This window comes from Fistularia commersonii, chromosome 27, assembly GCF_037954325.1.
Source record: "Fistularia commersonii isolate RoL2024-O1a breed Wild chromosome 27, RoL_Fcom_v1.0, whole genome shotgun sequence".
Classification (NCBI taxonomy): domain Eukaryota; kingdom Metazoa; phylum Chordata; class Actinopteri; order Syngnathiformes; family Fistulariidae; genus Fistularia; species Fistularia commersonii.
Window position 1 is genome coordinate 1,406,992 of NC_141310.1, and position 26,536 is coordinate 1,433,527.

Below are 26,536 nucleotides of genomic sequence, written 5' to 3' on the forward strand. Positions count from 1 at the left end.
CCTGGTTATATAGCAATGGGATGCGTCTAGATGACCTGAAACAGTCGTACATTAGGAAAAATCCGAAAAAATCATGGCATGCATAAACATTTAGCTTCCTAGATAAGCATATAAATTCTTATCAATTTAGAAATTTAAATTCCATTACCTCCTTTATTACATAATTTTTTTAAAATGAGTTTCATTGTTCCAGATTCCCTGTTTTCTAATCAGAGGTCGCCACAGCGAATCAACCTTCTCCATCTAATCTTATTCTCTGTATCCTCCTCTCTCACACCAACTACCTTCATATGCTCTCTCACTACGTCAATAGATCTTCTCGTTGGTCTTCCTCGAGACCTCTTGCCTGGCAGCTCCAATTCCAGCATCCGTCTAACATATATTCACTATCCCTCCTCTGTACATGACTTAAAAATTTCAGTCTGGCTTCTCTGACCTTCTCTCCAAAACATCCAACATGTGCCGTTCCTCTGATAGACTCATTCCTGATCCTATCCATCCTGGTCACTCCCTGAGAACCTTATTATCTTCATCTCTGCGATCTTTAGCTCTGCCTCCTATCTTTTTGTCATTGTAACTGTTTCTAGTCCATACAGCATCGCTGGTCTCACCATTGTCTTGTACACCTTTCCTTTCATGCTGGCTGATAGTCTTCTATCTCTTCGTACCCCTGACACTTTTCTCCACCCAGTCCAACCTGCTTGAACCCGTCTTTTCACCTCTTTTCCACACCCTCCATTGCTCTGGACTGTTGACCCCAAGTACCTGAAATCCTCCAACTTCTGGATCTCCACTCCCTGTAGCTTCACTGTTCCACCTGAGTTTCTCTCACCACCTCTCTAGATATTCCTCAACCTGTTATCTGCTCTCACTACAGATTACAATGTCATTTGCAAACATCATGGTCCATGGAGATTCCTGTCTAACCTCATCTGTCAGCCTGTCCATCACCATTGCAAACAAGAAGGGGCTCAGAGCTGATCCCTGATGGAGTCCCACCTCCACCTTGAACTTCTCTGTTACCCCATACCGCACACCGCACCACAGCACAGTCTCACAGCTAGCATACATGTCCTGCACCTGTCTAATATACTTCTCTACCACTCCAGATTTCCTCATGCAATAACCAAACTCCTCTCTTGGCACCCTGTCATATGCTTTTTCTAGGTCTACAAAAACACAATGCAGCTCCCTCTGTCCTTCTCTGGACTTCTCTATTGCCTTTTCAAAGCAAATACTGCATCTGTAGAACTCTTTCCAGGCATGAAGCCATACTGCTATTCTCAACTGCTGACTTCTGCTCTTAGTCCAGTTTCCACTTCTCTTTCCCATAACTTCATTGTATGGCTCATCAACTGTATCCCTCTATGGTTGCCGCAATTCTGCACATCCCCCTTATTCTTAAAAATTGGCACCATCACACCTTGTCTCCATTCTTCAGGCATCTTCTCCCTCTCTCAGATCCTGTTGAATAAACCAGTCAGAAACTCTACCGTTGCCTCTCCTAGACACTTCCACACCTCCACAGGTTCTCCACTGCCTTTTCACTCTTCATCCTCTTCAATGCTTTCCTCAGTTCACTTTTACTAATCTGTGCTACTTTGTGGTCTACAAAAGTCATCTCTTCTACCCTCGCCTCTCTTTGATTTTCCACATTCATCAGCTCTTCAAAGTACTCTTTCCATCTTCCCACTCTTCTAGCATCTGTCAATACATTTCCCTCTCTATCCTTAATCACCCGGACCTGTTGTACGTCCTTTCCATCTTTATCTCTCAGTTTCGCCAACCTGTATAGATCATTCTCTCCCTCCTTACTGTTCAACCGAGCATACAGGTCATCGTACGCCCTTCGTTTTGTCTTTGCTACCTCTATCTTTACCTTACGTTGTATCTCCCTGTACTCCTGTCTATTCTCTGCAGTCCTCTCAGTATCCCACTTCTTCTTTGCTTTCTCTGTATATACTGCTGCACTTCATCATTCCACCACCAAGTGTCCTTATCTACTTTTTCTCCAGATGACACACTATGTACTCTCCCACTTGTCTTCCTGATAACACTAGCTGTTGTTGTCCAATCATCTGGAAGCTCTCCCTGACCACCCAGAGTCTTTCTCAACTCCTCCCTGAAAACCATATGAAACTCCTCCATTTTCAGCTTCCACCATTTTGTCCTTTGCTCTACCTTTGTCCTCTTGATCTTTCTTGTCACCAGAGTCATCCTACAAATAAGCATCCAAGGCTGCCTGGCTACACTCTCATCTACAAATACTTTGCAGTCGTCTCACTTATACAAGATGTAGCCTAACTGCGTACTCCTACCTCTGCTCTTTATAAGTTTCCCTATGTTCCTGTCTTTTCTGAAAAGTGTTCACTACAGCCATTTCCATCCTTTTTGCAAAATCTACCAGCAACTGTCCCTCTGCATTCCTATCCTGTATACCAAATCTGCCCATCACTTCTTCATCCCCCTCTATTGTCTTCACCAACATGTCCATTGAAGTCTGCACCAATTAACACTCTCTCATGTCTAGGGATATTCTGCATTACTTCATTTAGCTCATTCCAGAACTTCTCCTCAAACTCATATCCCACCTGCGGGGCATAGCCACTAATAACATCAATTTCCCGTTTCTGACTCATTAGTCTATCTGATATTCTTTTCCTAGTGTTCTGACAAACTCTCTCTTCAAATTAAGTCCTACTCCATTTCTCTTCCTGTCAGTGCCATGATAGTACAACTTAAAGCCTGGTCTTAAGCCTCTAGCCTTACTACCTTTCCACCTGGTCTCCTGGACACACAGTATATCCACTTTCCTTCTCTGCATCATGTTGACCAACTCTACCTTTTCCTGTCATAATCCCAGTATTCAAAGTCCCTACTCTCAGTCCCGGACTCTTGCCTTTCCTTTTCTCTCTCTGCTTCCGAACACGCCTTCCTCCTCTCCTTCTTCGACCTACAGTGGTCCAGTTTCCATTGGTTCCCTGTTGGTCATCGGTACCAATTACGATCGTTGTTAACCTGGGCCTCGACCAATCCGGTATGATATGGTTATTATGATTGATTCGCATGTTTGGTTTTGGCAAAAGTTTTACACCGGATGCCCTTCCTGATGCAACCATCTGCATTTATTTGGGCTTGGGTCTGGCTCAGGGAGACACTGGGTCATGCACCCCTGAGGCTGGTTCGGGGAGACACTGGCCCGTGCCGCCCTGAGGCTGCATTAAGGAACACAATAAAAAAAAAAAAATCAAATTGAGTATAAGATGATTATGTTGCAGCTATAGATGGACATAATCCAGGCGTATTGCTAGCAACTTGATTGCCTTGCTAGTCGACAAAGTAAGTGTATAGATCACTGCATCATCAGCATTAAACTGGAAAATGACTGCTGGTCAACTTACAGGCAAGTAATTTATAAAAGGACTGAATGATTATGGGCAAAGTACGTAATCTTGGAACATTTCCATTTTGTTGTTCAAAACTGATGATATGGTAACTAGATAGAAGTCACTCCCTGGCTCAGCCGCTTTTCTATTTTTATCTTTATGTTCCTCCTTTTTTGGATTTAACTTGCATACTGTAAATGGTAGCCGGCAGTCTTTTAAAATCATGTATATGTTTCTCAACACATTTTATAGCAAGCAGTTAATATAATGTTCTCTGCTACTTAATGTCACAAAACTGAATCGTTTCAAGAGGCATACAGGCATACATAGAGTGAACCCAAACAGCACAGCTAGAAGACCTTGATTTTGCAGATGATTTGGCCCTAGGGTCTCTAAATCAGTTTGACCTGCAAGACAAGACTGTCAGGCTTGACATATATGCCAAACAAACTGCCTATGCATCAATTCTACCAATGTCATGTTTATCAAGCCTCCAAAACCAGCAAATTGGAGCCAGAATGTGCAAACCCTTCTCCCAACGCAAGAATATTTGAAAGTCTAAATATAACCAAGGTAAAGATATGCAATAGCAATGTCGAGGCCGTCTTGCTGTTTGGGTCTGAATATCGGACTATTGTTAAGAGAAACATTCATAAGGTTGCTTCATTTCATAACAATTGCTTGAGAAGGATCTGTCAAATCATTTTTCCAAACAAGATCGCAAATGAGATGCTGTGACCCCAGAGATCAAGAGGAGACTGGACCATGTATTCCGAATGAACTGCTATCACATCCTGGGCGTAACTTGCCACTGGAAACCAAAAGGGAAGCACACAGCTGGACGCCCAAGTACAACATGGTGTAAGACTGTTACTTAAGAGCTAAAGGGGGCGGGTTTTTTGGCCGCAGGTTCAAGGGATGGCACATGGCCAGGTGTGGTGGAGAAGAACAATTGCCTTATGTCCGATCAATAGACATTTGAAAACAGATTTCTTTTTAAATCACACACTGCCCGATTTATATATACTATTCATAAATGACAAATAATTATTTGTCAGCTTTTTTTTTTTTTCAATTTTCACGATAAATACCCACAGAATTTATTTGCAAGGATAAAGCGAAGGATTTCGTATATGGGCAGAAGAGGTATCTTGGAGCGTCATTTCAATACCAGGAGGAGCTTTCCATTTTTAAAGCTTTCCTGATAACTCAGGGTATCTTATAACACAAGGTCTGACAAGGGCCCGACCACTGATGGTGCGGCAAACGGCAGTGAGCTTGACTGCCAGATATCTAGTTGTGGTAATTATCTTAGTAACTATCAGTTGTCACAGCAGTTATTTTTTTCCCTGCAGTGAATATGCTAAATTGCACTGCAGTATATAGCATTCATCCTCTTATATTTGTACAAAATGGTACCATTTGAAAACACAATGAAATTACATCTTCAGCAAATGCAAAACTTAGTTTGCATCATTATTCACTTATTACTTCTCTTTAATAGTTTGATTTCCAAGGTAACTCCTCTGCTCTATGTCTACCTCTCCTTTAGTCTCTTCCTTCTTATTGTGCATGTTTTGCATTGCCTGCATGGCTGCAGAGGGAAAAGAGTAGAAGTTGTTTGGTGTGGCCAACTGCTCTACATAGCTTTGCTGAGGAATGCATCTTGTTAGAGGGAGGACAAAGGAGGTGAGGAGAGGATCACTAGAGAGAAATGATAGGTTATTGTTTATGCCTTGTACTTTTCCACTTCTTGCAAGATACATGGGTGAGAACCAACTAATTATATTAATATCTATTTGCACATCTGAGAAGAGCACAGCATATCACCAACCAGGGGAGCTTTCACTTGTCCCGTACAAGAGGGTTCACCAGTAACTTGTGACTCATGGGGTGTGTATTCCATCCCTCCTACAGACACATATGGTTGTGATGGAAGATGTAGTTCCTCCGCTCAAACCTCGCAGCTGCAGGATATTAAGTACTGTAGATTAAGTGCTGTTTAATGGTCATACAAAGTGTATGAGGAGGAGAGAGAATATAAATGTGCAGTGTCACTAGGATACATTTTAGCAGCAAAGACAGCCTTTAAGATGTGCTTGCTTCAATGTGTGCAAATGATAGTTTAAGGGGGTTAAATAAAGAGATGCTCATCACTATTGGTCTCTTACCATTTTGTTGATGTATTTGTTCTCTTGGGATGATAGCCTTCGTCTGGATTTCGTCAATATGGCAATGTCAGAAGAGATGCACCCCTCTGCACTTGAGTAGTCATCTCCGCAGACTAGTAGTTGAACTGAGCTTATTCTTCTTTAGCTTTAGCACACAGCTAGATGCACTCAAATGATGTCACATCTACTTCTCCCCCCTCAACCTGTGGAACTCAAAGTTCAATTGTGGCAAAAGCAAACACCATTAAGGTAGATGTTTTTTTATGTGTTTTTAAGTGTATACGGATGGTCTCAATAAGGAATATGCCATGGATACAATGTCAATCATTATTAGATCAATGTGCCCGTTACACGAATGTAATAGCTTAAACTACCGATTTATTATTCCTGCCAATCTTCCTCCCTCAGCTCTCAGTCACAGAGAAATTGGATCATAAATACCAGACCAGGAATTTATACCTATGAGCATCACAATTTTACAGTGTGGATGAGAGTGTAATCAATCTGCTGACAGATGTGAATATAGAAGATTTAAACATTATGTCTTGCAGGTAACTGACTGGAAATAACATGTCTAAAACATTCTGTGTGGGACTCACAGGGTCGGAGACCAATCCTTAACCACTGCATTGCTGGAAATTCTCCAGGGAAACTTTCTCCAAGAATAAACATAATGATGATACTCAACAGAAGGTTTAGGTATTTGAAAGGGAGTACATTGGCTGTGTATTAAGACTATGACCTTTTAAATTCCCCCAAATGTGATTTAGATCATAACTGGATTAGGATAGTGCCCCCAGTGAAAGGGCTGTTCCTGTGAAATCCCTTCTCCTCTTGGCCAGCCAGACTTTTGTGGCTGCGCCAGACAGATGTGGCCAGTATCTTTTTTTTTCTCTGTTGCCTGACTTAATAGTGTCTTCAAGCTCATCCTGCTCTCAACGGACTTCTATTAATAGCCTTTAGATGAGGCCACTCCCAGCCAGCCAAGTGGAATCTAATGAATTGAATCCATCTGCTCAATTTTCTCAATAAAATGACATTGTCTCTTTAGTTACATAATGGTCAGATGTGAAATGGGTGAGAAGGATTCAACAACATGATCAGACCAGAGTTTGGGAACAATGTGCCACTTTGAAAACATTCAGGGCAATTTTTTTTTTGTTTTTGGGTGAAGAGAACACAATCCAAATGAAATCAGCTCCAGAGCAAAAATGAATAAACAATAAACAAATAATCAAACAAATAAATAAATTAGTAAATAAATTGCATCCTTCCAAATTATGCTTTTTGCCAGGCCCGCTGATAGTACAACTAGGCTTGACCAGTACCAGTGTATGATACATTTAGTTCTGGGCAGCACAGAATAGAGGGTAAATTGTTGGTTTCAGGTCAAAATCGGTTGCTACAGTCTCAGACTGTTTTGGCTTAGGTGTTAAAATGTGACCCATGCTGCCTCTGGCATAGAAAGAAGAAATAAAGATGTTATTTCCATTTTTATATATCATCAGGGTCTAAAAGATTCTAAAAAGATGTTCTCTCCAAATTCAATCTGCCTGTGCCTCCTGACATGTAAGATGCATGATTTGCAACATGATTCACGGCTCCAAACATTAAGCCCATAAGCTTAGACACGCATTTTTGGACAGACTCTCTGCAAAGAAGAAGAAAAAAATGCCCAATGAGGAGGAAGCAAAAGAGCTCACGACTTTCAAGATAAAGACAATTTTTTATGCCGTTCATATTTACCTTTACATCAGTTTTATTTTTTATTTTATTTGTATTGACCCCAACATTTTTTAGGACACTCAATGACAAGATTCTATTCTCTTGTTATCTATTCTATATTGTCATTGTTGTGAGACTCGTCAATGGCACAAAAAAAGTTAGGGTCCAGCACAGTAACAACTATATGCCATTTACTGTGTACTTTCTGAATTCATATGCCAAATGTGCTTATAGTGACTTTTTTCTTGAGACTACTTAGTATTTACCATTCAATATTCAAATTTCTTAAGGTGTAAGAAAGGTGGTGGTACCAGATGTTTTGTGTCTGTGAAGGTTCCCAGCATCCAGGTCATGGTACTTGTAACAACTGGACTCTTTCATTTTTTTTACCTCTCATCCTCTCATTTTTATCTTTGTTATCATTCTATTATCTATTTATATCCTTGTTGTTGTCATTCTGTTATGTATTTATTTTTTTAGCCCTGTTGTTGTCATTCCATTCTCATCCTGTTTATTTTTATGCTTGTTGTCATTCTTCTATCTGTTCCTATCCTTCTAATTGTCTCTTATATTTATATTTATATTCATATTTATATTGTTATCCCCTATGGTGATCAATTAAGTATTGCCTTATCTTATCTTATCTTATCTTATCTTATCTTATCTTATCTTATCTTATCTTATCTTATCTTATCTTATCTTATCTTATCTTATCTTAGATACTTCTTCTGATTCCAGTGATCATCGTGTAGTTGTATTTGTGGTCGGTAAGGTTAGATGGAAGCAGATGATACCATCCCTGACGGGAACAGACAAAAAGAAAAGAATAAGAAATGAAGGAGATTGATAGTCAGTAGTGGGTTTAGCTCTTTCGGAGACCTGAGTCCAAAGTCCTGATTTGGCTTGGTTGCCTGATGGCCGAGAAGTTATTCAAGAAGGTATTACAAACTCTCAGAAACAAAAAGATTAATGCACCACCCTGATTTATTATAAAACCCTTCAATTATGCTGTCTTTCTACAACAACTGATTCATCTTTGTTCCTACATTCAATGCTGGCAATGGTCTTGTTAGTCCCTGAATTTACTGTAGTTTCCATTCATGGATATGTTACTGTGGCATCTGTCAGCAGATTCCCTTAAACTACCAGGGGTATTCTTTGTTTGCAGAGCTTTATGCCTTGGTAAGGGGGGTGACATAGCCATCCAAGCGTTTCTAGTTTAATCTCCTGTGCCTCCATAATCGTCATTGATATAGACTGATTCAAAAGAGTGAATAGCTTAATGAATTCTTGATGAGCATGTTGGAGTCATGTATAGCAGCCTCCTCCATGCATGGGCAAATGAGGAAGTGCTGTCAATTGGTTTGAATGTCATTGAGTTGGAGATGATCACATGCATAAAGGTCTTTAGAATGAATATTCAAAAAGGAGATGAAGTTTGTAGATTACGGAGCAACATATCAATGAATCCTAAGTATTGAGTTCATGTTAGCATGTCTGGGGTCTATACCCCTCTTTTACAATGTTTGCTGATTTTTATTCATATTGCTGGGCTGGTTGACTTAATAGGAAGTCTTTGCTCCTTTTGTGAACATTAGTTGAAGACTCAATGTTGTTGCTGCCATTACAGTACATTCTGGCCTGGAATGTGAAAGCACAAAGCAACATTCACAAATCGCTAGTGGAACACTTATACGTGTATTTGCTGATTGGTGGAGCTCCAAGAACAAGAAAAGAATTAAAAGCAGTTTTAGATTGGGATCGGATCAGCGTCTTTTTTGACAAGACTTAACCATGACCTGGATGACTGAGAACCTCCACAGACATTGGCATCTATGGCTTCTCTGTGCTGTTCTTGTTCATTATCTTTACCTTACTTATTTTCTTGCAGGTGTGCTTCTCCATGACTTCAATTATCATAACTGGATGTGTGCAAGGTTCAAACCTTTTTTTGACTTGCGTACCACCTCTTCCTATTTCCTTCAGCATAATCCAGCCCCCAAGAAAACTCTTTCCTTGGGAATCCTCTTGAAACACACCCATGATCATTTCATACAGCCTGTATAGACCCATGATGAATGTGTCAGCAATACCATTATTCCCATTCAATGTTTTATTAAATGTGTATATATACATGTATGTGTGTCTATCTATCTATCTATCTATCTATCTATCTATCTATCTATCTATCTATCTATCTATCTATCTATCTATCTATCTATCTATCTATCTATCTATCTATCTATCTATCTATCTATCTATCTATCTATCTATCTATCTATCTATCTATCTATCTATCTATCTATCTATCTATTGATTTCTTATCAAGAGTATCTAACCACATGCAAACATGAGTGGTTCTATCCAGAATATCAAAATAAGCTGCTTTGTCATGATTATGTGTGTGTTGGCTCTCACTCGAACATATCCCCAACTGTCTCATTTCTTTTGCCATCAATCTCAGTGACACAATGTCACAAAATCTGCTGTTTTAGGAATTATTCTATGTGATTCTAAGAATCACCTGGCTAATTTTGTCATGGCAGTGAATTGAAATTGGATTTTTGTTTGTTTTGATTTGTTCCTGATGTTGCAGGATTATGGGGGATCTGAGATCAGAAAGATTATCTGAGAAGAAAAATATGGAAATGTAATCCGTATGTGACTGTCTGAGCAGAATCAATCGGGGTCATGCAGTAGACCAGTCACTTGGTACCAGAGCTCCTGTGACAGCAGACAACTCTTTCAGGCTGGAAGAGAGAAACTGTTTGTTGTTTGTGAAGCACATGGAAACTACTCCTACAAGGAAGTTGCTCTTAAACCTGCAGGTAGCCATTTTTGATTTTCTTGTATTTCTACTTGATGAAGCATTTGCATTTGGAAGGTACAGGCGATCTAGATTGAGGATGGATGCTGACTACTGTTGTTTGTTAATGATAGTGTTTTTTTGCCTCCTTATCAGTAATCTGAGATGAGGAGAAATGCATCTGAATAAAACAACTGTCTTTCAGGAAGAAATTAAACCAAAATGCTAAATTTCAGCCCACTTTTTCACTCATGTCTCACCATTTCCCACTCCTTGTGTTTTCAACATTTGATTGATAAAACAAAACTGCCATCTCCAGCAGACATTTAATCCCCTGAATTGTGACAAAATTTAGGACAAAGTGCTGTTTTGTAAATCAAGGGTAGCTAGTTTAAGGAAACCTTGTTTCATTAAGTCAGCAAATGTGACAACATGCAATTGTGGCAAATCCTTTTTGTATGCTGCTGTTTAAACAAGTTGTTAAAAATATCATAAATTCCCCAAATAAAAGACCTCTTCCGGTGATTATCATATCTTACCTGAAAAAGCAAGTGCGAAAAGCATGTTCAAATTAAGCAACTGTGATTGTCATGTTCGACAAAACTATTTTAAATTTATGGCACACCATGGAAGGATGTTAGTGACATCATGGTAGTGACATAATTATACATATAGTTCATTTGATGAAAAACATTAACATAACACACTGGCAGAATGTATGCCAGCTCTATCTAGACTTTTTTCGGAGTTTAACAAAACCATGCAGTGGAAGTTTTGTTAGACCGTGATTACACAAATGGATAAAAATAGTCCTGTTTTGCATGCTGAAATACAAGCCTTCGTCCTGTGATAGCCATTTTCATGCAATTGTGGTGTAACACAACAAACACGCCATGGATACGTCAGTGACATTTTTAACCATTGATGCTAAGGCCACTAGAATGGCCATTAACTATAACACCACGTGGCATTCTAAGGATTTTATATCAACTCCACCATCTAAAAGTTGTTGCTGGTAGCAAAGGAGGGCTATCCTCCTGAGGTCAATTCTCTGAGAAACAAATTGTTCACCATTTGGTGATCCTACATTTCTCATGATAACTGAAGGTGCATAAAGATCATTGAGATTGTAGTTTCCATTTGTTAAATTTTCCCTTCTCCCTCAGTTTCAGCTCTACTTCCTATGTGCACAGAAAGGTAGAAAGCATCAGTTCACCAGTTGAAGGCATCTTGAAAATTGCTAACTGATTAACTACTCATTATCATCAAAAAAAAAGTTTAAGCTTGTAGAAAAAAAGTAATATGAGTAAAAAAGTTTTACATTTTTTGGCTTTATGTCTTATTTGACCACATTTGTATAATAATATATTGTGCAGTCTGTATGTTACATATATATACATATATATATATATACACATATATATACACACACACACACACACACACACACACACATATATATATATGTATGTTTTTTTTTTCAATGATTGCATCATTTGCAAAAAATGACATGAGATTTCTATCTCCCTCCTGGGAGAAACTTTGGCAAGTTTTTCAGAATGATTCAGTGACTTTGAAATCCCCGGAAATTTGGGAGCACTGATAGCGAGACTCAGGACTCAGTATATCTTCTCTCTATATTTTCCTTATTAATCCTCCCGGTCTCAGGAACAGTAAAGTCTTCGACACATGTGTGGAGATCCCTTGAGATATCCAAGGATCAGTTCTTGGTTTCTAATGAGCACAATAATAGTGACCATCATCTCACACAGGTTAAACAGCAGATCTATATCTAGATGGTGCCAACATTGCTCAGGATGGATAATATGGAGATTTTGCAATTATGTGAAATTTCTATATATCTTTCATTAAAGCTTTTATCAATAAATCTTCAGGTGTAGACCCTATTCCTATTCAGGGCACCTGACTTTATCACGCTTGCTGCTTACTTTTCTCTAGCCCTCTGTCTGTACCATGCTAGAGCTTTTCAGCTTTAAAATCCCTCCCCGTGCTTCACATCCCCTTCTGCCCTACATTGCATAGCTAAGTGATTAGCTGTATTTGGCTTCGTGATGAAGCTGGACCCCTTTCAGATTCATTGCAACATACGCGGAAAAAAAAACGATTCCCCGGTTCTGTGTTCTTAACTCACAGGCAGCAATGAGCAGTCTCGGATTTAAACACCAAACAATCACGGGATCTTTTTTCGACTCGAAAAATGGAAGAGAGGATTGGGTTAATGGACATAAAAGATATCGCATGACACAGTGTCAGTTTCTTGTCTACTTCTCTTATAAGAGAGAAACAGAAGTGTGTCTAATGGAAGCCTGGCAAAAAATAAATACTTTAAGGATGAAAAAAAATCACAATCATTTGATTACATTTGAATTATTTCTGATAACCCCATCTTCTTGCTGTAGGTTTAGAGCTGTGTGAACTATGTTATACACTGACTTGGTTTCACCCGTTTCCGTTAAGTCATATTTGAGAATAATGTTGCACTAATACTTTTAGTTGCTGTTTGATCTGCTGGTAAATCAAGAGTCTTTCAGAACCCTTACCTGAAATTATTTGTTTATACCGTAAGCAAGTCAAAGAGCCCCTTTTTTAAATGTATGATTTGCGTATTAGATTGCATATCAATCTATCTGACTAGTTTTCTCCTGCTATCTGCCACATATTCGGGAAAATCAGAATAAACACATAAATAATACATTTTGGCCATTTACTGTGAACCTCACACTTCCATGCAGTTGTACCTTTTTAGTTCCTCACAGTGATGATAAGTGGTCATTTAGAGAATCTTGTGCATAAATGTATATTAAAATGCAAGGTATGACTTGCTACTTTTGGAGTGGTTCAATTGAACTACTTGGTAATCTTAAGTGCCTTATTTGCATATGCTGAGAAGTCTACTTAAAATGTAGGTCTACTACGTCGTATCACAATGCTTACTGTAACGCTTTGTCTAAAACTTTTAGTTAATGTTTATTTGTATTGTGAATAGCAAATCAGCTTTTGATCTTGATGGGTATGTGTGCATGCACATCAGAATCAATTTACGTTAAACCGTGAGTCTTCATTCTTAATTAATTTTCAACAAGTCATTATGTTTTTAGTCCAATGCTATCATTTTGATGAATATTTCACATTATTATGGATTTTTACGTCCATCCATCCATCCATCTATTATCTCCCGCTTGTCTTGCACTCAAGGTCACAGGGATTCTGTAGCCCTTCCCAGCTGTCATTGGCCGAGAGGCTGGATACACCTTTGATCGTGATTTTTTATGTAACATCTATAAAAAAAGTTAAAAATTTAACTAAATACTATTACACGCTGTTTATGCAGGAGAACAAAACCAATCCTTGATTAGCAAGAGATTGACTTTTGTCCTGTATGTTGCACTCACACAGCTGCTGCAGAATGGAGGGAGAGGGTCATCATTTGTCTTTTTAGTGGCGATATCTCTTAGCAGGTGGCACCCGTTGGTCTGGGAAGCCTTGCAAGAAGTAGACCCTCACCTTTGAATAAAAGTATTAAAGATAGTGACAATGCTTGTTTTGCTTATGAGAAGAACCTCTCCTTTGGACTTCATCTGCTGGTGCACTGATTCAGTTTTCCCTGACACTGTATTGATTTATCTGATATTAATTCTTAGTTTAGAGACACATTTTTAGTTGTGACATATGATCATTTGTATTTCTGCCAAGGATAAGGTGCTTTTGGAAATCATATTTTTTCCCGCAATCGGAGGCATTGCAAAGCCATAATTTCCTCAAAGGTATTAATGTACATCAGCCAGGTAGATTTTATCAGTGGAACGATGTAAATTCAAATGTGTCCACAATCCTAATGGACCTCAGTTCCCCGAGGCTGTGTTTTTAAAGAGTTTGAACTCCAGGCAGTTTGGATAAATACTATTTTTACATCTGCAACAATGCAAAGACCATCCCCTTGCATTAAAGTGAATGAGTTTAATGAGTCTTTTCAAAGTTGTAAGTCAGTCTCCATTAATGCCCTTTAACTTCTGCTTAGATTGTGAATCTATACTTTTCAATGGAGTGGACATGATTAAGACCCAACTCATTTCATAATCAAATTTAATTGCACCCCCACCCCCTCCTCTGTTCCTCTGCTTCACCCAGCCTGCTCCTTTGTTTATGATATGATTTGGAATTGGCCAATGTAAATACAACAAAATGTGCTGTGTCAGAATAGTGTGTATGCGTGTTTGGAATGTTAAAAAGGCTTTGGTGCTCATTCAGATTCTGCCAGTAAGTAACCAGTTGTTCAGGCAATTGTGTGTCTTTGCACCTGTTTCTGCTGTTCACAAGGCTTGCTCAAGCCTTTCTCCATCTCTCTTGACAGTGCTACCCGAGGGGCAAAACGTGTGAAAACAGTTTCCTCACGAAACAGACTAGCTCAAAAAACAACGAAAAATGAAAAACCAAAAAAAAAAAAACAAAGAATAAGAACAAGCATGGGCTGCCCTTTTACTGCTCGACAAGGTTTTGGCCATTAAAACCCTGCTTTCTGGCCTTAAAAGAAAATGACCCCTCTCAGGATTGATGATGCTGCCCTTTCTAGTCTCTTCTGCAGAATATTAACTCACCCTCAGCCCTAACAGCTTCATCAAATATAAAGGAGTATGGTATTGGTCAGGGACCTGACAAAGTGGGGTTCAGATAGCCCCCTGAAAAAGAGCAATTGATATTTTTTTCCCTCGCCTGGATCTGGGTCACCAGTGCCCCCACCTGGAGACAGGCCTGGATGGACTGGACACAGCTTAAAGAGACAATGGGGGTCTTGCTTCCAATGGGCTTACCAGCCGTAAGAGGGGCAAAATATGTCAGGTGAAGCGTGAGCTGGATGTTGGCCTTCGCTGCAGATGCTGCCACCTTTCTGGTGGGAGGGAGCCTGAGCTGATGTGCGTCGCTGAGAGGTTGGTGTAGTCGGGCTTGCCTCAGTGCATAGCTTGGGCCTGGAACCAGTTCCCTTGTGAGACTATCTTCCCTCAGTGAGAGGGACTGAGCAGGTGTGGGATTACTTATTGCTTGGTTTCACCCGGTGGAAGGGAGGGTAGCCTCCCTCCGCCTTGGGTCGGGGGACGGATGCTGACTGTTGTTTGAATCCCCAGTCCTGTGGGGGTTTAGAGTGTGCTTCTCGGGGAGAGACTTCAGTAGGGAAGACTTCAATGCTCAAATGGGCATGGACAGTAAGAACTTGAACGGCGTGATTGGGAGGAATGGCCCTCTTGATCAAAACTCGAGCAGTATTCTGTTATGTGACTTCTGTGCTTGTCCGGATCCATCCATCCATCCACATGTGTGACTTGACTGATCTTGGGATCGATCTCAGCAACATCATTAGAACCGAAGCAACATGTCAGATTAGTGGTGAAACATTTTCAAGGAAAGAAACAAATTCCAGTTGTCAAGATTTGACAACAGCTAACCATGAGTTTGATGACTGAGAACCCTCACAGACAAATTTTGAAACATCTTCTTTTCCTTTGGGCTGTTCCCTTCGGGGGTTAGCGCAGCAAATCATCTGCTTCCATCTAACACTTTCCTCTGCCTCCTCTTCTCTCACACTAGCTAACTTCATGTCCTGTTTCCCTAGATCCAGAAATCTATGCCTCAGTCCTCCAGTGGGCCTCCGACCTGGCAGTTCCAATCTCAGCACCCCTCTAACCAGATATTCACCGTCCCTCTTTTGTATTTGTCCAAACCATCTCAGTATAGCTTTATCTCCAAAACATCTAACATGCTGTCCCTCTGACGGACACATACCCGATTCCATCCATTCTCGTCCTCCCAAGAGAACCTGAACATTTTCATCTCTGCCTCCTACTCTTCCCTCAATACCACTGTCTCTAAGCTAGACAGCATCAGTGGTCTCACCACCGTTTTGTGCACCTTTCCTTTACTTCTGGCTGATCCTCTTTTATCACACATTACGCCTGAAACTTTTCTCCACCCATTCCAAACTGTTGCACACATTTCCAAACCTCTTTTCCATGCTCTCCATTGCTCTTGACTGCTCGACTACCATAAGTGGCCATGAGAACTTGAAATGCTCCACCTTTTTCATCTCTTCTCTCTGTAACCTCCCTGTACCACTTGGACCCCTCGCATTCATATGTTTCTTTCTGAATTACTTGCTCTGACACCTTCTGGAATGGATAGAACATAAACCAATCAATGGTAGTTTTTGAAACCCTGAGTGAAGCAGCTTTATAAGTACTATGTAATCATTTGGGCCACCTATATGGTATAAAATGGTCTTTCGCGTTCCCTCATAATGCTGGGGTAGCATTTGAATCACTCAGCAATATCTACTTGAATAGTTGGCATATATACCACTAAAGGTAGGTGGGGGTCAGAAACAAAGAGTGCTAATGTACAAGGAGTATTTTATGCTTAACAGGGAGAATAACTGATGAATGTGATGAAACAGCCAAACAAACTTGGGCTTCTGTCTTTCATAACCATTCCATATTTTGAGTTTGACATCTCTTCAGGATTAAACCTAGAGGCCTTCCTCTACTTCTCTTTGAAGAAATAGTTGACTAAACAAGGGCAGGCTGATGCTAAAAGGTCTATAAAGTTGGCCTGTACTAATGATGTTGACTTGCTGGACTAAAATCTTAGCTAAAATTTATCCACAATATTAGTCAAACACATAATTTGGAAAACGATTTTTTTTAACTTCACAACATTAACTCTTGAAATATGTATTCATTATTTCAGCTTTTTAAAATGTGATTCACTGAGACCATCCCTGAATTATTATTGGTGTACATAATTAAAGCAGATATCAATGAGGTAATCTTGTGCGTTGAAAGTACACATGTTGAATTGATCAATTTTATGCATCATATGATATTTTATTTTATTGTTTAACCCATAAAACAGCGAGAAATGTGATGTTCTTAGTTCATTAATTTACACTGAAGATCGGTGGCATCAGTTGAGCATAAGTTCAGTGTTAGCCAATTAGTTACTGTTTTGGGTTTGTTGCTTGGTTTGCTGCCATTATTATTTTTCTGAATCAATGGAGTATCTCGAGCTACTCATTAGAGTTGAGATAACTTCTCTGCAAATGTCAGTGCAATGATGCTGGGCGAGGTCGCTGCAGTGCCCTGCCATGAAACTGATGCTGGTCAGTCAACTGCAAATCACACTGCAGATATTGCTTATCTTCTTAATGGTCTTATGTCTGGACATTGTGCACGAGCGAGTCAAAATTTGTACTGCTTACTGGGCTGGCAGAGTGACTCTTGTAACTGTCCTGAAGCTGCCAGTACCTTTTCATTTTTTTGATGTTTTTTCTTGAAGTTTTCATCTTTTTCTTCACACTTAAGAGATGCGTGTTACCCGTCCCTAAATATATGCTGATATGCTATAACTGGATTAAATGGAATGGTCTGCAGGAAGGTGGCCTGGTAACCGTGCCTTAACCCACGAGGGTTGGTTGGTTGCAGCCAGAACAAACGACACAAAGCAATCCTGCACTCAGGGCCACAGGGATGTCATCGGGTGAGAGGCAGGGTTCACCCATGACCGGTCGCCAGTCGATCGCAGGGCCACCTGTAAACACAACAACCATTTAATTCAAATATCTTGGCAATCTGGGGTCTCCAATTAAGCTCTTGCGGGTTTTTGGACTTTGGAAGGAAGTTGGAGAACCGGAGGAAACCCATGCAGACACCCAGACATTGGGAGAACTATCGAAATCAGGGTCCTTGTTGCTGTGAGGTGGAAGGGCCAAATGCTTTGCCAACACTCTGCCAACAACAACACCAACAACAACACCAACAACACCACCAACACCACCACCACCACCACCACCAACACCACCACCACCACCAACAACAACAACAACATGCATGATATATATGCTAAATAAATATTAGTCATCAATACTATCTCAACACATCTATTATTATTATTATTATTATTATTATTATTATTGCTATTATTATTATTGCTATTATTATTATGGTTGTTGTTGTAATTATTATTATTATATTAGCTGTGTAACTATTACAAAACTACTGTTCCAACTTATTCCGAAACCAGAACAGCACCTAAAGTCCCTGATTAAATATCTGTCTTCCAGATTCAATATTTATTGAGGGCTTATGCTGGTACCACCTGCTCCTTCGCCCGACATTCCAAAGGATTAGTGCCACGGTTCCCCCTTACCTTCAACAGCCAATCAAACTTTATCTACCCTTGAAGAGGCCCAAGGCTTTATCTGTCTGTAGTTAGAATCTATTTCTGGGCCCTGGATGGAATACATAAACCTCTGTTAATGTGAGCCGGGGGTATGAAAACTTACAGAGGTCAAAGAGTCAAAATTATCCTTTGCCTTCAAATTAAATGCAAAGAAATGCAGTGCATGCTACACATTTATAAGTTTCTATGGTGACTCAAGAATATGTGAGTTTTTCCCTTTTTTAATTATATTTTTGAAATATAAATGGAATAATACTTTCCCAATAGTTACCATTTTTATCACTTTAATAACAATGCTGCCCCCCAGAGGATACTAGTAACAGTGACCAAAATACATAGCAATAGCTGTATTTTGGCAAAAAATGAATTTGCAGGCAAATGTTTTCACTGCGCAACACTGATTACAGTGATATAAAGACTGTTGAAGACTATCTACTTGGCTTGCAAGTTCCCAAACAGAGATGACGGTTTGGAAATGTAATTCTTGGAAAAAAGGAGGGAGAGGGGGAGACGGTCGCACAGCATGCAAAGGGAGGAGGATCTGTTAAGCAGCTGAAGTATTCCCCTGATGGAAGGGAGTAGGATCTTCACCCTCTGGAACTCTCCAACAGCATGATTAAGTAGGGAAAAAGTGCCCCTGCTCTCAGCCTGTGAATACCGTTTTGCAAACAGTACGAGGGATCCTCTCCGCATCCTTCACCTACCTTCAGTGAGAGTATTTCCATAGCCTGCAGCATTACAGCGTCTACCGGCTGATTCATAATGGGTGAAGCTCAGACAGCAGGTGAGTGTATCTCCACCAGGTGAATGATATAACTGAGCTTTGTAAAGTAGCTTATCGTTCTACATACAACCAAATCATAAGTATGTGGTCATGAGGTTTTCTTTGTGCCGGTGAGAAAGAGAATGTGGTGCCTTTATTACGTGTTATAGAGACTGTCAGAGATGCCTGTCCAAAGGGCAAAACCTTGCCCCTTGTGCCCTGGTGCCAAGACACATTTTCTGTTTTGGACTAGGATTAGCCGGAGCCTCTAGGTATTACATGCCATAGCTGAACCCGTGCACCGGAGTTGTGCATTTCAGTATGTGACTGCTGTGCTGCTGTAGCTGTACCTCTCCTTTCAAACTCAAAATCAGTGTACTTTTGCCATTGTTCATTACAATATATTAAGGTCTAAGTTTATATCAAAGTTTTACCTGCCTTTTTCCATCTATTGCAGCTTGCGCTAAATAATGTGAATGTAGATATTGCTGCAATGAGAAATATCCTCTTAGGGCTCTGCACAAGGAAACATGCCATGTATTTGTCTAGTAGTTTTTTTGCTGTCTCAAAACACAAGGTCTTTTTGGCACTGAATAATAAGCTAATAGTTTGCTGCAGTGTTTGCTTTTCTTGCTGATATAGAGGTGAGTATAATTATGTGACTATTGTATATGACTTCATTTCAGCATAGGAGTAGCTGTAACTATGATAAGGTTAGTGTTGTAAAACTGTACAGGTAATCACCTGCAACAGTAAGCATTATCTTTACCGTTTTATATTGACCATTTCTATCAGACATTAATCTATCTCAGATATTGCACACACCACATCTAATTAATATGTATCTTAAACATAGACCTGTACTCATGGCTAGTCTTCCTCAGATGCAACTCCTCCTGTATGAAGTGCAGCTGTCCAGCTCATCTGCAGCTGGCAGTCATACTGAGCCCCTGCGACTACTGACTCAAGTGCTGATGGAAAATGATTGCAAAGAAGTGGCTCCACTGTACTGCGGTGTTCCTACATGGAGCGGGGATGCTGCAAATTCCATGATAAATAGTTCAGAAGTAATGTGACTAAAACAAAAGCCTCAAAGAATGCAGGTTCCTAATTAACAGAGGATGCTTGTGCAGCGCTCTACACTATGTGCCTTGTGTGGCTCGGCAACTGAATCCCTGTTAGGAATGAGCCTGGCCAAGCCACCGTGAGTGCATGTGTGCCTTTGAGTATGACTGTTAACCAAGGATTATTTTTCCCCTCAGATCCATTTGTCTTACACGGTGTTTATATCTTATAACATGTTATTTGAGTGTGCAGAGTAGCTCAGTGTAAAATTGATTTTGAAATTTCACCTCATAAATCTTTGCACCCAATACATCTGCTGCTTTGTGATGCCCGAGTTAGTTTATCCGCACTAAGTCTTTCCAAGTGTCCTTTACAGGATTCAGCCGGCACTGCCAGATGACTTGACATTTATTTACCCATTCTCAACATTAGGCATTATATGCGTCACATATTCATCCTTTTTTAACTACATGCTCATAGTTTTATTGGCTCTTCTTTAGCTACAATAACAATTTACTTAGCCCAATTTAACAATTTTATTACCTTGAGGATTAGCAGACACGCTAATTCAACAAGCAGTAATTGAGAACAATGCAGTCAAATATCCTTTGCACTACGGCACACATAACTGATACACTGGCAATTGTGATTATAATGCAAGTACAATAGAGGGCAAGCATCGGATAAAGACGGTAACGTTACGTATATAACAACATCGAAAAAAGCTTAATGGTATTAAAAAAATACAAGCCACAGAGCCATGGGTGTAAAGTGTGATCAAAGAGAAAATAAATTGTAGCTCAAGTGCTTAGACAGCACCATATATATTAAAGAGTACCTGCGATATTAGTGGCACATCAGATGATTGTTGGCCAATGCTGACGAAGAGTATATTTCTTGCACTGTATTTGCATACTGAACTCTTCACAGCAGACTGTCCAGTAGATATAAAAGAAGATAAATGGGTACTTCTGTGATAAAACCAATACTTACACAGGCCTTGGTGAAAAGCATGCAGTGTAATCACTCAACATTTCCTAGCTAATCTGATGGGGATAAAGAACCGAGAACATAAAAATTATACTTTTAGTACAGTAGTCAAAGGGGGCACACTTGCTGCTACAATGTATGTACAATTTTCATTAACAAAAATATTTTCAGTCCAAATCTCAGGACACAGGATGCTGAAGCCAATTCCAGTTGACATTTGTTGAGAGGCGGGGCACTCCTTGGGCAGATGACTGTTATATCATAGGGCTAACCTGTAGAGACAAACAGACATACCCATCTAAACATCTACATAAAGCTTGGTGAAGTGGAAATTCATCACCCTGAGGATTTTGTATGCACTTGTCTCATTTGGACATTTTAGTTTCCGGACTTTTGGCATCGTTTCATCTGCAGGCTTCATGATCTCATGCATTCCATCAGGTATTGTCTTCTTCTGTTTCCTTGTTATGATCTTGGCCCCTTTTCAGTTCCAGTTGTTTTTCCCAGCACTGGAATCGTTTTAGCTTTGTCTACGCAGAGAGGCTGTGTGGTCCTAGGCTTCTCAAGGACACAAAGAAAACCAATACAGTGCTAACTTTACATCCTGTGTAGAAAAGGGCTATTAAGAGATGTACTTTAGAAATGAGCATTTGAATAAAGAGCGCTGCATTCACTTCCATGTTGAGCTGCATTGCCACTAATGCATCACATTCTTGGCATCACAATAAGCCTGAATCTATTCAACAAAAGATTGTCCGATTGCGGTATAATTGAACTGAAACTTTCAACCCAAAATGAATAAACAATGCCGCAATCCTGTTGATTAGCAGATGTGTGCAGACTGGACAGCTGTCGAATTCCACTGTGTATCAACAGGAGGTAAATGTATTTGGGTGAAAACGTTGCACCTTCTTTGTCAATTGTCAACACTTTTCTGAAGCCTTTACTGTCCAAAGCAGATACTCGACACTCCTTTTTGGGGAACCATGGGTGATTTCTGTGTGTTTTCCATAGCTGGATGGAGATGATGCTCTGCAGAACTGCATGGACTGCAGGACTGTGTCCAAAAACCTATATTTTAAAGATTAGAGTGTTTGCTTTCCAGCTATTGGACCTCAATCCCCCAAATCTTGTTTCTTCAGGTGATCATTCATTGCTTTCATGTTGCTAAATGTTAGAGTTTCACAAGTAAATATTTTTTTTTTTACATTTCATGTTATTTCAGCAGGGCCCATTTATTTTATTTGCTGTGAAAATTCAAACTTAGCACAAAAATGCTGGCGTCTTAAAGTGTATTAATGTCTGCTCCAAGTCGCACTGCCAAACTGAGTGAAGACGTGATAAATTCAGGTTTTCGGGGCACGTCTGACTGGGGGCTTGTTTTACGTATTGATTTTTTAACATGAGAATTAAGTTGACTGCAAATAGAATTTCACACAGGCTTAAATCCAAAGAGAAAAGGTATTATAGTCAGAAATTATACTGTGAGTGCTAGATGTAATATACAACAGACAACTGCATGATCTGAGCGATCTGTGAATTGCACGTGCAATTTACGGTGAATGGCTCGACAATCATTTTTTTATGATTTGGGGAAAGCAAAAGTCCATTTACTTAAAATTCAGTCAATTGTACAGCCTTCACAAACACTATGTATGCTTTAAATCAGAATGCCAGTGAAGCTGCAGGCTATCAGCTGTCCAGAGGAAACCTTACAGCATCAGAGCTAAAAGCAAAAGCTCAGCTTTTGGGAGTGTTCCTTACATTTCTTCATGAACAGCTAAGTCATCAGCAGTTCCATATGCGAAACTAATATTAATGATTAGATTTTAAGGTGAATGGATTTTAAAGACTACGCCTGTCACCACAGCTGGATAGAAAGCTCACTTTGGTCACACTCAGTCCACCAGCCAGACAACAGGTGCCTGATGAATTGTTTATGTGCCCCAACATTGTTTAAAAATGTTCACATTTTTGGAATATCTCTGTTTATTTATTCTTATAAGTTGGGAAGAGTCCAGACCTTGTCCTTTCCCATGACCTGACACCTCCCTTCCCCCCTTCCAAGCAGTCCTCATCTTCTTACTTATTTACTTATCCTAAAAACAGGCCTTCCCTACAATGAATAACCCCTGCTGAATAAAATAAATAGATCCTGGTGAAATGATACAGAGCTGTTTCTGTGGAAAAGGGTATGAGCTGTTGTTCTCGGTAGTGCTATAGCGGGTTTATAGATTTTCTGCATTTAGCAGAAATGCTGATATGCGATCATGTGGCACTAATAACATGATACCTAATGTCCCTTCCCTGTCTTTTTTTGTCATGCAGTCACAACCTAAGGTACACGTCATTTCGTCATCCTGTCACCGGACAGATTTCCCCAGAAAACATAGAATACACCTTAGAAGACAAGTGAGTGGCTCTACTTCTTTTTTCTCTTTGTCAACACTGTATGCTCGGATGGGTAGCTTGGCTTATGGTTTACCCTGGGTTTGTTCACAGGGCATTGTTCTTTATTCATTAGTATTAATTACGCTACAACTGTCATATAGGTTGGCGTTGCTCAGGTGGTCAGTGAGGAGCATTTTAGCAAGACAGTGAACCCGTAACTGCTCCCCAGGTGCAGCTCAGTGGCTGCCCGCTCTTAGTGTTTCATCCTTGATGGATAAAATGCAGAGGATGACCAATCTTCCACTTTAATAAAGTGGATTCATAAAGTATTAGAGATTTCAAAAATAAGTTTATCAATAATAAAGCATGTGAAAATAATATATGCATACACATATGGATAGAGAATACATATACATGTATATATGTGTATTATGATTATATTTTTATTATACATGCACCCTTATGGAGAATTTCCAGGCTTTGATTTTTTTCAAACAGTATGAAATGTCATTTTCATTGGCATTCGTTGAATGTACTGCTGTGTTTTTCATGTCAGTGTGCACATAATTACATAAGCTGGGCGGCATGTTTACAACGCGATACAACGTCTGGTCATATGAATGAGAATGGGATTTATCCACATCCTCCACTATCATTCCTCCAAACTCTGTTATTCTTAGATGAGATTGCTTAAGCCACGGCTTTTGGGACTTAAAAGGGATATAAAGGGACTTAAAGGTTGCCTCTCACATACTTTCAACAGTAATGCAGCCCTTTCATTTGAAATGCCAGTCTAAACCGTTGATCCTCCTTTCCATGACCATGAGGCCATTGAAGACTTTAGTGATGACAAAAAGGACATAAATAGGACATAATAAAGCTAGTCAAATAAACCATTGATATTCCTTACTCCTAACACAATATACAATTCTTCACTCTTTCTATTTGTTCGCAACCTTGTAGATTTTAATGAAATGGAATTGCCTCTCTCAATCAAAGCATTTACAACAAAACTGTGCAGTTTATACAAACTCCAAACCTATATATTCCATTTAACTGACTCTTCCCTTGATTTTCTCCCTTCCCTTTTGCCTGATAAAATCCAGTCGCGGCACGGAATGGAGTGTGTACAGCAAGAGTTCATTCTTGTTATCGAATATACGAGAGGCAGGCATTGACCTCGGCATGACCGTAAAGCTTCTTTCCCCTCTCTCAGAGAGATTGTCTGCTTCAAGCTATTTGTGATATCCGAATTGGAAGTAAGTTTCTTTAATGAGTCCCTCCAGGCCAGACCATGGGGATGACAATGAATGCCAATTGAGGCCCATCGTTACTCGCTTTTCTTCTATCCTTGAAGTTTTGACTTTTTTACAGTCTCCCGATATGCTCAACTTCTTAGCCCGATAGAAAATTAGATGTTGAACATGGTTTTATTTGGCTCTGTACAAAGGGGATGAAGATTAACTGCCTTTGCCAAGCAGTACCTGATATGAAATATTGCTCTCCTCATGATATGTTTGGAGATTCAGAGGGGTGGGAGTAGATTGTATGAAAGCCCCCCCCTTTGATTTGACAGGACCATCTTATAAAAAGGCTGGCACAGAGCTCGGTTATTGAGCAGATTGCAAATCCAAAATTTCCAATTTTATGACTGTGATTTTTAGGTATTGGGACTACCTACCAAGGTACAGTTAAGAACTTTTTCAAAGTTATCGTTGATGTTTTTGACATAGCAGCACAACTTGAGACACCTTACTGTCGACCATTGGAAGCCCTAAAACTAAAAAAATAACAAAAATTAGGCTCTAAAACTAAAAAGAAAACAAAGATCATTTTCAAAAATGGTGACAAGGCACACAGCAGGTTTGGATATTAGTATATGAACAGTAGTATAGAATATGAATAGTATTCTGTTTATCTAAGGAGTATATAGGGCAGCTTGGTTTATGTGTGTGCATGACAATTCTTTATTCTGTGTCACTTCGTCCTCATATTTCACTGTTAACAAATCCACATTGATGACTTTGTCTTTGACAGTGAAGTCACATCGGCGCGCCATGAAATGTTCATATCAGTTAAAGCCGAGAGCCTGACAACGGGCCCACACTCTGTTTTTCTGAATATGTGCAGTTTGTCCCGGGAACAAATGGTATTCTGCTATGCAAATTTCTTTAGCATAGATTCCCGTATGTCCAAGCCACCGGCCAACCAGATATCCCCAAGTATGGTCACAGAGTCTGCAAAGACTGTGACTTCAGTGGCAGTGGATACCACCTCGGGACCAAAGGTGAGCACCAGAGTTTTTCTTCTCTTATTCCCTTATAGAAATATGTCAAAAATATAGTCCGTCATCCTTGCTGTGGTTCTATCAATGCTGTTGTTGGTGAATTGGATTATTCAACTCTAAATGACATTACTGTATCTTATTATAAATTTAAATCACAAACTGGAATCGAAATGGCAGTCATTGCATTTTATTGAATGCTGTCTTTTTATTCTACTTCTCAGCTGAAAATTGTTTTGTCACTGAATGTGGGTCGTACCATGGAAACGCAGAGCGACTGTAGGACAATTTATACTTTTGAAATAGCACTGCAATATCTTATCATAGCAACTGGACCTAATTTCTTTCCTTGAAGGTGTTTCACATCTCATTAAAGAGGATTCTTCAGTTCTAAAAAAGCCTGTTGGGAGTTTTTAAATGCTGGCGCTGGGGGTGGGCACTGTCGGAGGTTGGACGGGGTTTTTTATGTTAATGAGCATGTTGCTGTGCAGCCAATCGATTGAATTAGGTCGTTGTGTTAATATGTGTTTTGCTATGTTTCTTTTGGAAAACAAAGGTTAGAATTCGGGGAACTCACCTGAGTTGGAATTTGAATCAATGACCGCCAGGTTAATTGTGCTAATGAAAAGTGCCAATAGGGGAACAAGTCAATTGAAAAGTTAAAACAGTTGAGTGCAGGCAGTCCATTAAGGGAAATTTTCCGAGATA

At 39.8% G+C, this 26,536-nt stretch overlaps 1 protein-coding gene across 7 annotated transcripts in view; it reads left to right on the plus strand.

Moving 5' to 3' along the window:
• plekha7b (pleckstrin homology domain containing A7b) overlaps positions 1-26,536 on the plus strand; it is a 76,300-nt gene that overhangs the window by 21,476 nt on the left and 28,288 nt on the right. For 5 of the 7 annotated variants that reach the window (XM_086175184.1, XM_086175187.1, XM_086175188.1 and 2 more), the window contains exons 4-5: positions 23,482-23,565; positions 25,720-25,831. In XM_086175184.1, the coding sequence (XP_086031310.1) occupies positions 23,482-23,565; positions 25,720-25,831 (196 nt within the window). Of the gene's footprint in view, positions 1-18,982; positions 19,120-23,481; positions 23,566-25,719; positions 25,832-26,536 lie in introns of those variants that run through there. The other 2 variants (XM_086175189.1, XM_086175190.1) reach the window with 2 other exon arrangements.